Source organism: Xiphophorus couchianus, chromosome 18 (genome assembly GCF_001444195.1).
Source record: "Xiphophorus couchianus chromosome 18, X_couchianus-1.0, whole genome shotgun sequence".
Classification (NCBI taxonomy): Eukaryota; Metazoa; Chordata; class Actinopteri; order Cyprinodontiformes; family Poeciliidae; genus Xiphophorus; species Xiphophorus couchianus.
In genome coordinates, this window is record NC_040245.1 from 11341478 (window position 1) to 11357066 (window position 15589).

General features: G+C 40.0%; 1 protein-coding gene across 3 annotated transcripts in view; it reads left to right on the forward strand.

Annotated features, from left to right (window-relative positions):
* The window catches only part of sik3 (SIK family kinase 3), a 43367-nt gene that overhangs the window by 14233 nt on the left and 13545 nt on the right, over window positions 1-15589 (forward strand). Inside the window, exons 2-16 of one of the 3 annotated variants that reach the window (XM_028045121.1) lie at window positions 4486-4602; window positions 4985-5048; window positions 5732-5893; window positions 6028-6152; window positions 6236-6359; window positions 8088-8206; window positions 8380-8490; window positions 8580-8714; window positions 9613-9693; window positions 10136-10245; window positions 11079-11235; window positions 11327-11476; window positions 11563-11636; window positions 12632-12766; window positions 14869-15010. In XM_028045121.1, coding sequence (XP_027900922.1) covers window positions 4486-4602; window positions 4985-5048; window positions 5732-5893; window positions 6028-6152; window positions 6236-6359; window positions 8088-8206; window positions 8380-8490; window positions 8580-8714; window positions 9613-9693; window positions 10136-10245; window positions 11079-11235; window positions 11327-11476; window positions 11563-11636; window positions 12632-12766; window positions 14869-15010 — 1806 coding nt within the window. The remainder of the gene's footprint in view (window positions 1-4485; window positions 4603-4984; window positions 5049-5731; window positions 5894-6027; window positions 6153-6235; window positions 6360-8087; window positions 8207-8379; window positions 8491-8579; window positions 8715-9612; window positions 9694-10135; window positions 10246-11078; window positions 11236-11326; window positions 11477-11562; window positions 11637-12631; window positions 12767-14868; window positions 15011-15589) is intronic. The other 2 variants (XM_028045123.1, XM_028045124.1) reach the window with 2 other exon arrangements.

Sequence of the window (15589 nt, forward strand, 5' to 3'; positions counted from 1 at the left end):
TTATGTCCCCATGCTGTCAATCAATAACTCTTCTGTAGATGAGCCAACGTGTTGGACGGTTGCTGCTGGTACCAGCAATATGTTGCAGTATTTGCACACCAACGTTTGCTCAATGCTGTCTTTAAATAGTGAATAGATGAACTTGAAAGTTGCTGGTAGCTTTTATTCTGTGGCAAGCAGCAAAGACAACATACGTCACAGTCAGTCCTGCGCATCAGATCGCCATGGCAACTAGTTATTTGGATAGAGTGTCATAGCATATTATTTACTCAGAACTGAACAGACAGGAGATGTCCTAGAGTTTTCCATCGCTACGTGGGACTGACCTGTTTGTGGATTACGTCAGGTGTAGCTCACTTCATTTTCCTCTCACTATATGTTGTCACAGGCTTTTCCCCTCTAGATATACAACCGTCATTTACCTGATTTGGATTTTTTGTGTTTTTACAACGTCTCATACCATTCAGAAGAGGCACATCATGCATGTGTGTGAAGATGCGTGCTTGAGTGTTTGTTTGATCCATGTGTCTGAATATTATTTTCTAGTAGAAACACAGATAGTTGGTATCTCTATGAGCTGCTTTTCTCCCTCCTGATATGTCAGCTAAAGTTATTTCTTGTTTTTTCTGCATCCTGAACAAATGTTGGACTCATTCTATCTGGACTCTGATCCAGAACCGCATGACATTCTGGGGATGTATACTGAGGAAACACTGCAGCTGCACAACCTGTCACAGCCCAGCTCAGTAAGGCTGTTGGGACTAACTAACTAACTAACTAACTAAGTAACTCACTCACTCACTCACGTACGTACGTACGTATGTACGTACGTACGTATGTACGTACGTACGTACGTTACCTAGCAACAATTTGTTGAGTGCGTCCCTACATACTGTGGGATACTTCAGTCCTTGGAGGTCCACATGTACCCAATGCGGTCCATCAGACACATCAGCACAGAGGTCAGTTTTTACAATCTCGCATACTCCATGCACTGACTCGCATGGGAAACTGCTTGGCAGGAAATAATGTTCGCATCGAGCAGTTTTGTATGCATCACCGAACTGATAATATTGAGAGTCAATGTAACCAATGGTAAAGATGCATATTGTGACTGCCACTCTGTGCAGTAGCGACAGGTGTGGAGTGGCAGCCCTGATGGAGAAGAAACTGGACAAGTCACCCAACTAGCTCAAACTTGCTAGTAACCTTTTGCATTGTGGGAAATTAAGGAATTTGTCATGAGAAATGTAGGAAATCGGAATGCTTGATTATAAAATATCAACTGTCCACCGACAGTTCACACAAGATCTGCACATTTCATAGAATACACAAAGTACATCTGAGTATGGGAACAGTTTCACATTTTGTGAATGTGCCCCATAAATGCTTAAAAATAAAAAAAAGATTGAGGTGGAGTAAAAGGAGAAAAACAGTTCAAGAGGAAATTGTGGATAAAAGAGAAAAGGTTACATCACCAGTTTGGAAGTATTTTTGATATTTAAAACAAAAAACTAATCAATAGATATTGACAGACTGATTTGAAGCTCTTATATTGTGCTTTCAATTATAGTTATTTTCAATTGGCTGGCTTTCTGGCACGGACCCATTTTTTAAGATACTCTTATTTTGTCAGGATGGAGATCAGGGATCAGGGAAGTGCTGTAGAAAATCTTCTAAACCAGTTTTTTGTGTTTGGGATCGTTATGCTTCCAGTTGTGCCCTTGTTTTGACCACCTGACTCAAATTGTCACCTGCAGATGAAAGAAAATAGTTTCAATGAATTTGGCAATTTGAATGAATAATGGACAACCAAATACCTTTTTTTTGCCACAGTGACAAGAAGTACCTTTGGAGGTGTCAAGGTGAAGATTTTAGAACAAGAACAATGTAATTGTTATCAAGCATGTTGGTAGCATCATGCCAAGGATTTGGTTTTGGTTCTTGTAGCCGTGATGAATTGCATGAAGAGGGTGGAATACTGAAGATAGAGGACACAATTTTTTAGTCATTTCTTGTTTTAAAATGATTGAAATTGTTAAAATATTTTTCCTTTACAGGAGCATTTAATTAACACATTGAAAGCCCATAATTAGTGACTTTCATGTCCAGGATACAGGCAGGCAAACTTCTGACCATATCTTTGATTTTTCTGCCATTCCTGTTCATTTTCTGAACAGATAATCAGAACAGGATCCAGTCTCGCTGCGAAACAAACCGATCAAAACCCAGACATTGTTGTTTGGACAAAGCTACGTGTGCAGAAGACATTCTCTCCACTGGGGCAGATGTTTTCCACAATTTGTACAATACCCTTGAAGGGAAACTTGCACAATGAGCCGGGGTAATGTCACTGTTACTGTTCTGTTCTCTCTCAGGAGCCCCCTGATCACTCTTCCTCACTTCCCCTTCCTGTCTCCATGGGAAGTTGGCCTTGACGGTCCCCACATGGCCTCATCTTCTTCATGTTTTTTTTTTTTTGGGAAATGGAGGCCTTGGTGTGGCACCAAGCAGAACTAGAAGGGATGAGGGTGTGTGAGTGTGTAAATACTTCATGCTTTTCATGTTTTTCTGTCCTCGCCCATCTATTCTTGGCAGAAGCTTGTGTTTTGGGGCATCCCCATTACCCCTGCTTGATTAAGTCATTAAAGTCATCCACCCATTCCTAAGTGGCAGAGCAAAGCTCCTGTCACACGCCATCACCGTTCACCCTGCTGGAGCTATTGTCCAGTGCTCAGCGGTTACGCAACAGTTGTGTTCGCAGGCAAAGGTCGTGCCATTGGCTGGCTCTCAGAGAAAACCTTTACACTTAGGCCAATTATCTCCTCAGTTCTTGTTCACCCAATCAGTGGCAAGCAACGGGTCTTGTGCTAATGCATCACACATCTTCATGTTGGTGAACAACGACTCGCACTCCTCCTGATTGTTTTATCTGGGCTGTAATACACAGGCAACAGAGATGTGTTTTGATGTTTTAAAACTATTAGATATGAATCTAAAGTGGTGCTCATAAGTTTACATACCCTGGCTGTTCTAAGTGTTTGACAGTTTTTTTTGTTTGTTTTTTTTTTTTCAGAAAAGGTGAATATTATATAAACTTTCCAAAGGTTTATTGAACTTTGACGTTTTGGGTTGTAATTAGTTGTGTGTGAGAATCAGAAGTCTGCATTTCAGGGCCCTAGACAGATCCCTGCACGTATCATTCAATTCCGCACTGATGCTGATTGTTTAAGAACCAAGCAAGAAAAAATTACAAAGCATCTGCAAGAGAAAGTAGTTCAAGTTTACAATGGAGGAAAAGATAATCAGTTGTTTTCAAATGTGAATTAAGAAGTGGAAAAAGAGGGATCATGTTGAAACCAAGCCAAGGTCAGGTTGGCTTGTTTGAAAGTAAAACCAGGTAGGTTTATAAAACTTTCAGCCACAGCTGCCAGAAAAGTTGTTCAGGATGCAGAATACCCCAGAAATAACTTTAGCCGATGCACTGAAAAAAAAAAAAAATGCAGTTCATAGAGGCAAGTCTAAACACTTGAGACCAAAATTGACACTATGTGGCCACAACCATCAATGCTACATTTGGAGGGAAGTCCAAAAGGTGAATGATGGAAAGCGCCTGTAAAACCCAGAGGTGGTTTGCTTATTGTCTGGGGATTTATGAGCTACAATGGCTCGGGGAGCTTGGTCTAAACCAGGGGTTAGCAACCTTTTCAATTGAAAGAGCCACTTCTGCTTCTGCCAAATTAAATTTGTCTAGAGCCACAGAAACATTATGTAAGCAAACACATACCAAAATTACATTTGGTAGTAAACTAAAATTAATTTCCATTTACAAATTTCACAGCAAAATGAAAATCAAAAAAAGTCTTTACTTTGTCCAACAAGATCAGCGGAGTGAGTTTTTTCCCCCCCATTACTGTGGAAAATAAAAAGTAGCCCACTTAAAAATATAACTCCTAGTTTGAAAGTAAAAATTATTTAAATTGTTAGTATTTTAAAAACCTTTTAGCATTTATGCGCTTCCATTGTAGTTAATCTGTGCAGATACTGCACAAAGCCATACTGAAGAACTTCTTGACACACTTATTATTGTCTTTATAATTAAAAAAAATGTGTTACAGATAAAAAATAAAAAAGATTTCCTGGAGCCACAAGTTGCAAACTCCTGGTAACACGAATACAGCTTGTTATCAGAAATTATACTGAAGCTTTAAATACACAGTATTAAGAAGTAGGTTGTGTTTTAACTTGAGGTTCATTTTGATAGTTTGTCAATATGGCTTAAAAATATTCATACTGTGGCTTCACTCAACCACTAAACTAAAAGATAGTTTGTATTATTCGTATACTGTCAAAAATAGTTAGGTTTTGCCTGTGTATGTAAACATGTGAACTCAGCTAAAGCATTTCAGAATAAGGTAGGTGTACTGTGTGGTAAATTCCTCCTCACTCTTCATCCCTCCATCTCCGTCTTGTCCGTTTCTCCAGGTGGCTATAAAAATTGTGGATAAGACCCAGCTGGATGACGAAAACCTGAAAAAGATCTTCAGAGAGGTGCAAATCATGAAGTTGCTGAAGCACCCCCACATCATCCGCCTCTATCAGGTACACACAGCTCCAAACACACTCAGCTACCATCTTACAGCTCAGACCTGTGTTCTGGCAGGACAACCCCAGCTGCCCCAAACGTAACACAGCGGAGGTTTTATCAGTGAACTTTGTCATCGCTGCTATATTTCACCTCCAAAACCTCAAAGACGTTTAAAAACCTTCTAGTGTTTTTTCCTCAAAACTTGATCCTGGAGGTCTCAAACACAGATTGAACACCACAGTGCACGGCAGGTCTTTTTCTATTTTAAATCTCTTGTTTATATGCCAAACTGTGCTTACTCATACTGTTGTGTAACCGGTGAACCGCCCATCACTGGATGTTGGCCTGTCAGACGGTCTGTCGGCCCCTCTAGTTCTGATACGTTTGTATCTTTAGGTGATGGAGACGGAGAAGATGATCTATCTGGTAACAGAGTACGCCAGTGGGGGAGAGATATTCGGTAAGGGATTTCCAGTCTTAACGTTGATTGGTTTTGTTATCGTCTTTCCCTTCACTGTTTTCATTTTCCTTTTCTTTATATTCTTAGCATTTCTTTCATGAAGATGCAGTTGTTTGGTTTAAACATATTTTTGTATATTAATAAAACCCCTAAGCTCTTAATAAATGTAGTAGTTAATCAGGGTTGACTCAAGTTGAATAAACACAAAAAGGTCAAATTGTGCCCTTTTAATTCCTGGCGGTACATTTTACAACCTAAAAGTATTAGAATGCAACTTATGCAAAAATAGAATGCAAAAATATGTACATTGTACAGTGATGCAACCTTCCTAGATTGATGCAAAGTGTCAATTCCTTTCTTTAAATCTGTGATGAGATATTTCCTTCTTTGCATTCTGGTAACACAGACCTGATTGCTGTAGAGCAGCATAAACAGATTTTGGCAACTAACTGTTGTAAAGATTTTTTGTTATATGAAAGGTTCTCTTAGTTGTTGATAATCATGTAACAAAGTGCATGGATTTGTGTGATCTGGAGTAGGGTGTTACTGCCCTGTTGCATAAAACCCATGAGCTAAAACACTCTGTTCTCATATTTTATTTATTTGTTTTACTTTTTCCACAACGATAACAAATGAGTTGTCCTTATGGTGTAAAATTTCCTAACTCTTTCTTGTTCTCACAGACCACCTGGTGGCCCACGGGCGCATGGCAGAAAAAGATGCCAGGAAGAAGTTTAAGCAGATTGTGGCAGCGGTCCACTTCTGTCACTGCCGCAACATCGTCCACAGAGACTTGAAAGCTGAGAATCTGTTACTGGACCACAACCTAAACATTAAAATCGCAGGTTTGTGCATTTCTGTAAAGAGGTTTGTTTGGCAGGCGCATGTTGGCATGTTCTTTTGGATAATTTTCCTTTTTTTATGAAGTTCCTATTTTACAGTACAGTGCTATAACTTTTATTGTTCCCTGTGCGATCAGATTTTGGCTTCAGCAACATATTTTCCCGAGGTCAGCTGTTGAAGACGTGGTGTGGCAGCCCTCCCTATGCTGCTCCAGAGCTTTTTGAGGGTAAAGAGTACGATGGACCCAAAGTAGATATATGGGTAAGAGCATGAACTAAAATCTAATGTAAAAATCCAGAATCAATTGTTTGTGCTCATACTTATTTTGCGTTTATCCTGCACAGAGCTTAGGTGTGGTGTTATATGTGCTGGTGTGTGGCGCCTTACCCTTTGATGGCAGCACTCTTCAAAATTTGCGAGCGCGTGTCCTCAGTGGAAAGTTCCGCATCCCCTTCTTCATGTCCACAGGTAGGGATTTATTTCCACCTGGGGACTGAATAAATAAATAAAAAGCCAACACATACAATGATTGTTTTAACAGTGAAAGCACATCACAATGTACGATGTCCATCCAAAGTATTCAGTTTCCCTTGAACTTTCACATTATCTTCTATGTATTTTAATAGCATTTTTTGTGTTCGACAAACATAAAGCAGAGCATGACTAAGATTCAGGGACCAGGTTTATTCAAGTCCTAAAAGTAAATAATGTTTCAGCAAGTAGAAATAAAAAAAAAGACAAAAACTAAGATATACAATCAAATATGGAAAGAAAAGTGATTAGATATTTAACATGAAAAAAAGGTAGCTTTTTCAGTTTGTGCCGTTTACTGTGAATACACCTATATAAAATCCCTACTTTGAGCTACTGAACACAAATAGGGTGCTACTTGAGTTCAGTAGCTCGAAGTAGAATTGATGAGTGTAATTTCAATTGAATTCAGATAACTTCATCATCTACCCAGTTGTCCTGCAAAAGCATCAAAAGTTTTAGAGAACAAACAGCATCATGGAGACCAGGAGACAAAGCAGAAACGTCAGGGGAAAAGTTGTGGAGAGGTTTAACCCCTTAACTGTCACATCAAATTTGAGTATATGTTACCCAACAGGTCCATGTGGATGCCAATGTCCTCATGACAGAGGCCTCAAGCAGAGTTAGGTTCCACAACATAATCTCAACCTTTAACTATCTTTCCGATTTATCATCTAAAATTCAACGCAGTATGACAGAACTGTGAACTTACAGAGTCACATGGCTGCAGAGGTTCGTACTCACAGCACAACAATGAGCCTAAAATTACAAGGTTTAGAGGAGTCCAGTCCTCAAGAGCTACTGCCCTGCAACTTTTAAACGCACAACAAATCAAATGACTCGTTATCAGGTCACTGCAGAGCTGAATGGCGCATGATGAGGGATTTTAGCTATTTGATCCAGGTGTGTTGGAGAAGAGATGCACCTAAAAATTGTTCCCCAGCTCTGCTCCTCAGAGTTTTCTGTCCTCATGTTTTATATATTTCCCCACTCCAGTACAGCTGATTCAAATGATTACAGAAGCTGTTTAATTGCCCATTCATTTAAGCCAGGTGTGCAACAGCAGGGAAACTCCTAAAAACTGCAGAACAGCAGGACCTGAGGAGCAGGTCAAATCATACGTGTGTGAGAGAATGGTCAAGTCAAACTTCTGCATCGCACATTTCAGAAACAAGGAAGTTCAAAGTGCTTTATGCCATAAAAAAAGAATGCAGTCACCAATTATGAAACGAGAAATAAATATTGCATTTTGTCAAACACTATCATCAAAATCATCAAGGAAATATAGCTCAAATAAGTTGATCAATGTTTTACATACTATTAATCAAAGGCAACTCTAAGCAGGTTGTCTAGAGTCAAGACATAAATAAACTCCAATATCCGTTCACAGATGTTCTGATTGAGGTTGAGTCATTTGCAGAGAAAATTTGACAGACATTTTAGTTTTTCGATGCAAGACTGGCAGAGACTTTCCCAATATGACTTAATTTTAGTGAAAGATGCAAATTATTGACTCAGGGAGGCTAAAAACCAATGAATTTCACAGTTAGACTTATCTTCTAGGTGGTTTAACAGTTATTCAATAATTCTGGAGTTGGCGTGTGTTTTGGTTTCAGCCTTTCTTGTCTCACGTTGGATGGACTCTGTTTGGTTGTGTCATTACAGACTGTGAGTACTTAATTAGACACATGTTAGTTCTGGAGCCCAGCAGACGGTTGAGTATGGAGCAGATCTGTAAGAACAAGTGGATGAGACAAGGAGACCCAGACCCAGACTTCGACAGGGTGAGATCCTTTTATTAAATATACAACCAAACTTATTACACTCAGTGTTTTCTTCTGGATCATATAAACAACCATCACCAATGATTAAACAATGTTTGTCGTAACCCAAAAACGTTTCCTTTGATCCTTCTCTGAAGGCTAATTAGCTTCACGCTGCCCGTCTCTCCTTTCAGTTGATAGCGGAGTGTGAGCAAGTGAAGACGGAGAGAGAGATAGAGCTAATCAATGAGCAGGTGCTGATGGCCATGTCTGAGACGGGCTTGGACCGAGAGCGCACAATTCAGGTTGGACAGAACTCGCTTACATTGATACATCTCAGTTTGTAGCACCAATTTCTGACAGTTAATTCTCGGACCCTATTGGTTTATTCCAGTCCCTGCAAACAGATGCATACGATCACTACAGTGCCATCTACAGCCTGCTCGCGGAGCGCCTCAAGAAACACAAGACGCTGCGTGTCGCACCGCCCCCGCCACGTTCCATTAGCTACCCTCTAAATGCCGTTCAGGTGAACCATTTTCTGTCTCTCGGTTTGTGTCTATAAATGCTGATCACTCGTGATTGCACTCATCTTCCATTCCAGAGGAATCCTGAACTTCAACGGTTGTTTTAATACTTCTGCAATTTATGCATTTGATTCTTCTTCCTCTCAAAATGGATTGAGTCACAAACAGATGTAGTGATAAAATCTGATTATCATAACACCTTTCCTTTTAGAAATGTTAATCTGCCTTTATGGAGACAATGATGAGGTTTGACCTGCATTAATATTAAGGACAAGAAAGGAATGCTGCAGATTTTTTTGATGTTGATTATGAAACCCCTTTATTGAAAATTAAATGTCAGATTTATGAATGTATTTTCTAATTATTATGTATAATAATTGAAGATTTGTATGAAATCTTCAATTTAATGAGCTGTTTTGTGAACGTGAACATAGAGTATGCAAGTCTTTTGTTTTACAAAAGTAATACTTCACTTTTATGAATAAAATGTATATTATGGTTTGACTAGAATATTGAAAGTTAACTAATTAGTAGTACCAAATAGTCTGGAGAAGAACCAATTTTTTTGGTGTCTTTTAATTATGGATATTTTGTTACTTATTACCTTTTGATGATAAATATGTGTGGGAACACAGAAAGAATATTTCTCTCGTCTTTCAGATTTTTTTTTTTATTTAAGCAGAAATTGGCTTTTTGGTCATAAAATGTCTCTATGGAAGGCATCGGGGTTTCCATGACTTTGATGGGTTAATCTTATGGTAGTCATGTATGTATGTACTCCACTGAATGGAGTCCATAGGTTTTAACCCACATCTGTCAATCACACTGCTCTAAGTAGATTGCGGTGAGAGCTGCACAATGCTCCACATAACTTGTGTGTGTGTGTATGTCCATGCCCAGCAGACAGACCAACCAGGTAATCCTGTTGGCATGACCGTGCCCCATGTCCAGCTCATCAACCCAGAGAACCAAATTGTAGAGGTGAGTCAATTTTGAACTCTTCGTGGGTTGTTGTCAACATATCTTTGTGAAGGAATCTGAAAGAAGTCAGAGATGAGCTACTTTCATTTTTTTTTTCTCAAAGTCAGACCTGAAGAACTATTGACTTCCTGTCGAGAATTTCTGCTGCTGTTACTTTTGTTTACTATGTCTGTGTTGACTCAAACCCTCCCAGACTGTTATCGGTCACAATCACACACACATGCACACGCAGACATAACACAGAGAACGTCTGACTCACATTCGCTAAACCAAGAGTGTCAAATTACTGCATTGCAGCAAAGATTTTAATGAAAGACTCAAAGAGTTTTTATATAATTCTAGTGAAATTTATCTTAGTCTGTTTTTGTATTTTATTTGAGCCACTTAAAGTACAAGCGTGGATTCCTAATATTTAACTCTGTGTGTTTGTGTGTGTGTTTAGCCTGATGGTAACATGGCCCTAGACAGTGACGAAGGGGAGGAGCCGTCTCCAGAGGCAATGGCTCGCTACCTTTCAATGAGGCGGCACACTGTGGGAGTACCAGACCAAAGGTAACGTATCAACTTTTCACTCTGATGTTGTTTTCAACCTGTTTCTCTTGTTTGTTTAAAACGTAATACTAACACTGATATGTAAAAGTTTCGATACCCCTTGAACTTTGCCCTGTTACAACCACAGACACCTACGAATTTTATGTGCAGTATAAACCTATAAAAGGGAAAGGCTATGCCTAATTTTTCAACTTATTTACAAATAAAAATCTGGCATGCCACCCTTTGAGCCACCCTTACATAGATGCATCCAAATGAAGCTGTGAAATTAAGAAAACCTGTCTTACATTAGAAAGATGTAAGAGCATCTTACATAATAATTTGGGTTAGATTAAAGAATGACCCAGTCAAAGTCCAGACCTAAATCCCTGAGATTAAAAGAGATTTCAGTTTCTAGATGTGAGAGAACTAAAGCAAGAGGTGGTTCTATAAAGCATGTCAGACTTTTCAGGTATGAGTTTGTATAGATAAAAAAAAAACTCCCAGAAATAACTTCACAATTTTACTATTTTTTTATTACATTGATGTCTTGATACAATGCATTGAAAAAAAATGTGGTGAAATGGAAGGGGTGTGAATACTTTAGTGGAATATCATATTTTTTAGATGTTAGAGTTTTTCTACCACTGTTTTTTAGATAATACTGAATGAAATTAACAAAATAATTGAAATATAAAAACCTTCAACTGTTCATTGAGGCTAATAAAAAAAAAACTGTGAAAGTCCTGGATAGCAAGTGTGTTTCTGGACACATGGGGGCAGTTTGGGTTAGTGGGATGGAAACGTAAACATCTGCTAACTAACGTCTGATGATGCCCCTGCTTCCATCACAGGACAGAGATGCAGGAAGAACTCCAAAAGCTTCCACCAGGTTTCCCTCGTGGTGTGATCCCTCAACCCCCCTTCCCCCAACTTGCCCCCACTATGGCCCAAATGCACACTCTCATGCCCACACAGAGCTTGCAGCCTACACAGCAGCTGGAGTACAAGGTACCGTCACCGGGGTTACACCGGATTGTTTTTGTTTTATGTGCGGGAACCATCATGATTTATTTTCCCTGTGCGACCGCCGATGCCGCAGGAGCAATCGCTGCTGCAGCCGCCTACCCTGCAGCTGCTCAACGGCATGGGGCCCCTGGGCCGAAGAGCTTCCGATGGCGGGGCCAACATCCAGCTGCACGCTCAGCTCCTGAAGAGGCCCCGAGGGCCTTCGCCACTCGTCACCAGCCCGGTGAGGGTCTGGATCTTTTCACTTTGTGTGCTTGTCTGCCCGTGTGCCCACGTTGCTTTGACCAGTGAACTCTTTGCCTCTCTCAGCATCCTAACACCGCTGTAGCTCCAGTGGATGAGGAGGGTTCAGATGGAGAGCCAGACCAAGAGGCGGTGCAGAGGTAACCCATGGTGACGGGTTTTTGTGCTAATGGTTTTTGTTATAGAGCTGCTATCTGAACAGGGAAGTGCTGAAATCTCATGGCCTTTGAGGGAAAGTTAGAGATAGTGGATCCTTGTTAAAACAAGAATTTTGACCATTTGTAAAACATATTTAGTTTCAGTATTAGTTAAAGATGAAATAGCTGCATAGAAAGGGCTTAAAATATTGGATCCAATCTTCTTTAGGACTAAAGGCGCCCAACATACTTCATCCAAAGTGCCAAAACAGTCTCTGTGACTGAAAGATGTTTGCAAACTGCGTGTCGACTTTGGATGAAGTATGTTGGAGCCTTAATTATGAAGCAAATTGTGGGATACTAGGCTGGAAAGAGTGCGCTAAGGTGTTTCAGCTGCTCCTCTTCAGACTGCAGCTTCTATTCTCCTTGCCGGTGTCCTGGGTTGCTGGGAGTGAGTGCCTTCAGGCTGCTCTGCTTCTTTTCCCCTTCGGGAGGTGGCCACTGTGCTGTGGTGCTTATCCCATCTTTTCCTCTTTCTCCATCGCGCAAGTGCCTTCTGCCACCATCCCGAAGCGATTCTGCCATCCGTTCTCTCAAACTCTCTGAGCCAGAGCTTCTTTATCTTTCTCATCTGCGTAAGTGCCAAATGACTCTGTGGACTTCTTTCACCCTTTCTCACACAGCTTTGCTAACTCCTGAAGCTTGCCAAAGCGGCGACTGCGTAAAAGAACAAATAGCAACCAGCCCAATCCTTTAATTGGAAGCTGGGTGGTTGTTTAACTCCCATGAAGCCTTAACATCCATCTGTGGTGTCATTTTATTTGATGTTTCCTGATTGGCTAAGATGATATGAATGATGGCACCTATTGGCAGAGGAGGGAAGGGCAGGGCCTTCCCCCGCCCCCATCCCTGTTAGCCAATGAGGACAGAGAGCTGACCAGCGCTGCTTCCTGTCTCCCACCCTCACCCCGTCCTCCTCCCCCCTTCCTGCGGCCCAGGTACCTGGCGAACCGCTCCAAGCGGCACACGACGCACGTGCTCCCAAGCACATCGCATGGCGAGCCCTCGACAGAGTCACAGCGGCCCCAGGGCCCCCGCCAGAGGGCCGGCTGGGTGCCTGACACATACGCCCGGTGAGGGGACACGCCCACTCTGAGCTGTATACACACCAACACACTCCCACGCACAGAGCACTCTGGTTTTTTAACGCAGTCACGTGGATGAAAGAAGCACCTGGCCCTTCCAGGCAGGGCCATAGTTACAGATGCTCCGATCACAGCTGTGTTGTTGTAAAGGTCGGACCTGCCCTGCTGATTTTTAACTGACTCTGAGCTCTGTAGCCTTCTGGCTGCTAGCAGACATTAATTATTTATATTGGGAGTAGAAGCAACATTTTATAATAGAACAGATGTTCTATTTTATCATAAAATAAGTACAAACTTGACATTTTTCATCTTACACTAAAGATTTCTATTAATTTCACAAGCTGTAGAGAGCAGTCTGTTTTCTATGCATTAGGGCTGGAACTAACAATTATTTTGGTAATTGATTATTCTGAAAATTAATAGAATTAAAAAATGTTCACACTGCAGATTTTTCACTTAACTGCTCAAGACTTTTTATGGAGTATTACAAATATATTAAATTATGGAACTGAACAGTTCAATTTCTTCTTAAATAAGAACATTCTTGTTGTCAAAAATGCTGAAATAGCATTGCTGCCGTGCACGCTTTTTAATCTTTTTGTGCTAAATTCAAAGTGTAAATATTTTTTGTATAGTTTTGACTTAACTATAGTATAGACTCAAATTGTCTTTTTGAGTCTGTATTCTCCAGTTAATGATTACTATTACTAAATTAATGATTAATATTACTAATACTACTAAAATAGTTGACAATTATTTCTAGAATCAATTTATAACAATTAATCAGATTAATCATTTCATCTCTACTTTATACACTGACTAAATGACTACCATAAGAACTGAAACTGAGAAGCTGAACCAGCTCATTTAAAACGACAGGCTCCGCCCACTTTTAATAACACTTGCCTGGATCACTACCAATCAGGAAACTAATGATTTCCCAGCCTGGCAGTAACTAGTGAGGGGAGGCAGCACAACATGGAAACATTTAACAGAATAGAATATTTACTTTTATTCATTTAATTATTTAATTACAGAAGAGCCTTTTACCGGAAAACGTTTACTGTAAAAATAAACTTAAAGGATTGTTTTGAGTGAAACGTTATTTATGAAAAAGAAATTTAATAACGTTTTTTTGAATACTTTTTGCTGTTTGATAGCAAAACATTTGATTAAATGGCTGAACAAAAAAGATTAATATTCCATTATGTCATTTGTGTCCCTTTGTTCTATGCAAATATGGAAACAAAACATTTTAAGCCTTTTATAATACCACTACGTTTAAACTCACTGCTCAGTTCTATTTCTTTTTTTTCACCTATATTGTGTGTGTAAGAGCCACAGGTTGCACTAAGCCATCTCTAAGATTTCCAGAAGTTTTCCAAAATTCACAGTTCAGCATATTCTGTGAAAGACATCGGTGAAAAACTTTGAAAGATAAAAGAGCAAATTTTCTGTCAAAATGAGACTTCCTGGTGTCTGCTGAAGTCTTCCTCTGACTTGAACTTGTAATGAATATCCAGCGCATCTTTCAAGAAATAGTTTGTCTTTAAATCCACATTAAGTCTTCTTCACCTCATCAAAGACATTTTTTTACATTTTCAACAAGCTGGGTATTGATTAAGCTGAAATTCTCAACAAACAATTTAATGTTGCATTTTTGGAAGCAGGCCTTGTAAATAATGATAGAAAAAGTGAAAGTTTACAGTATTTATTCGTGTGTCCAATGTTAATCAACAAAAAAACAAAGAAAAAAAAAAGCTTTCTGTTTGTTATTACAAACCCTCACCGGTCACTATTTGTATGACAAAGAAAATCATTTACATGAAACCTTTACCTGTTTTGATTTTAAATCTATCAATTCTGGGAATTCTGAAGTATTTTTGCACATTTTTACTGCATTATGACAACTGGAAGCAAAGGTTGGAAGATCTTACTTGTTTGTTTCTGTGTCTCTGACTGTGTGTCCGTGTGTGTCACTGTGCCTGTGTTATGTGTCATGTCGTGTCACCTTTTACGTGGATGTGTATGTGTGTATATGCGTACACCTGTTTGTGTGTGTGCTCCCTGCGGCTCCCACCTTTTTTCAGATCCACCTATAAAGACTGTAACACCCTCCACCTCCCCATGGAGCGCTTCTCTCCTGTCAGACGCTTCTCTGATGGCGCCGCTTCCATCCAGGCTTTCAAGGCTCACCTGGAGAACAGCAGCCTCATTAAGCAGCTCAAGCAGGTGCGTCACTTGATTTGGTGAGAGGAGGTGGGGGTCAAACTGAATTCACGAAACTAGTGAATCTTCATTTTTCTCAACATCACTGTTTCTTATAAAAGGACATTATTTTTGTTGAGTTCCGATTTATTTTTTTCATGTCATACGTCTCATCTGAAGCATAAATATTCTTTACTTTAGGCTTTTTAAGGAGGCAGTATTGTGTAAAATTTCCCATGGCAACCATTCAGATGTGCAAAATGTTTAGGGGTACCGAGTGGCGCCTTTGAGACGCAACTCCTCGTCTGGTCTGCGGTCTCCAAGCACCTCTGTGCAGCGACTCCTCCAGACTAGTGACAGCAGCAAATAGCTAACACGTGTTGGAACTGCGCATCTGCTGAGCTCAACATATGAGCTACTTCTCAGTATAACATTCCTAGGAACATCATAAACGTCATAATGAGGAACATTATTCTGATGACATGATGAAGGCAAAGTGTTGGAAAGATTAGGAGCTTCTTAAAGAGGCAGAGGCCCAGTTTCAAGGCATCAAGACATGTTTGAAATACACAGCATTTTTATAACAACTCAAAGTTATAGGTA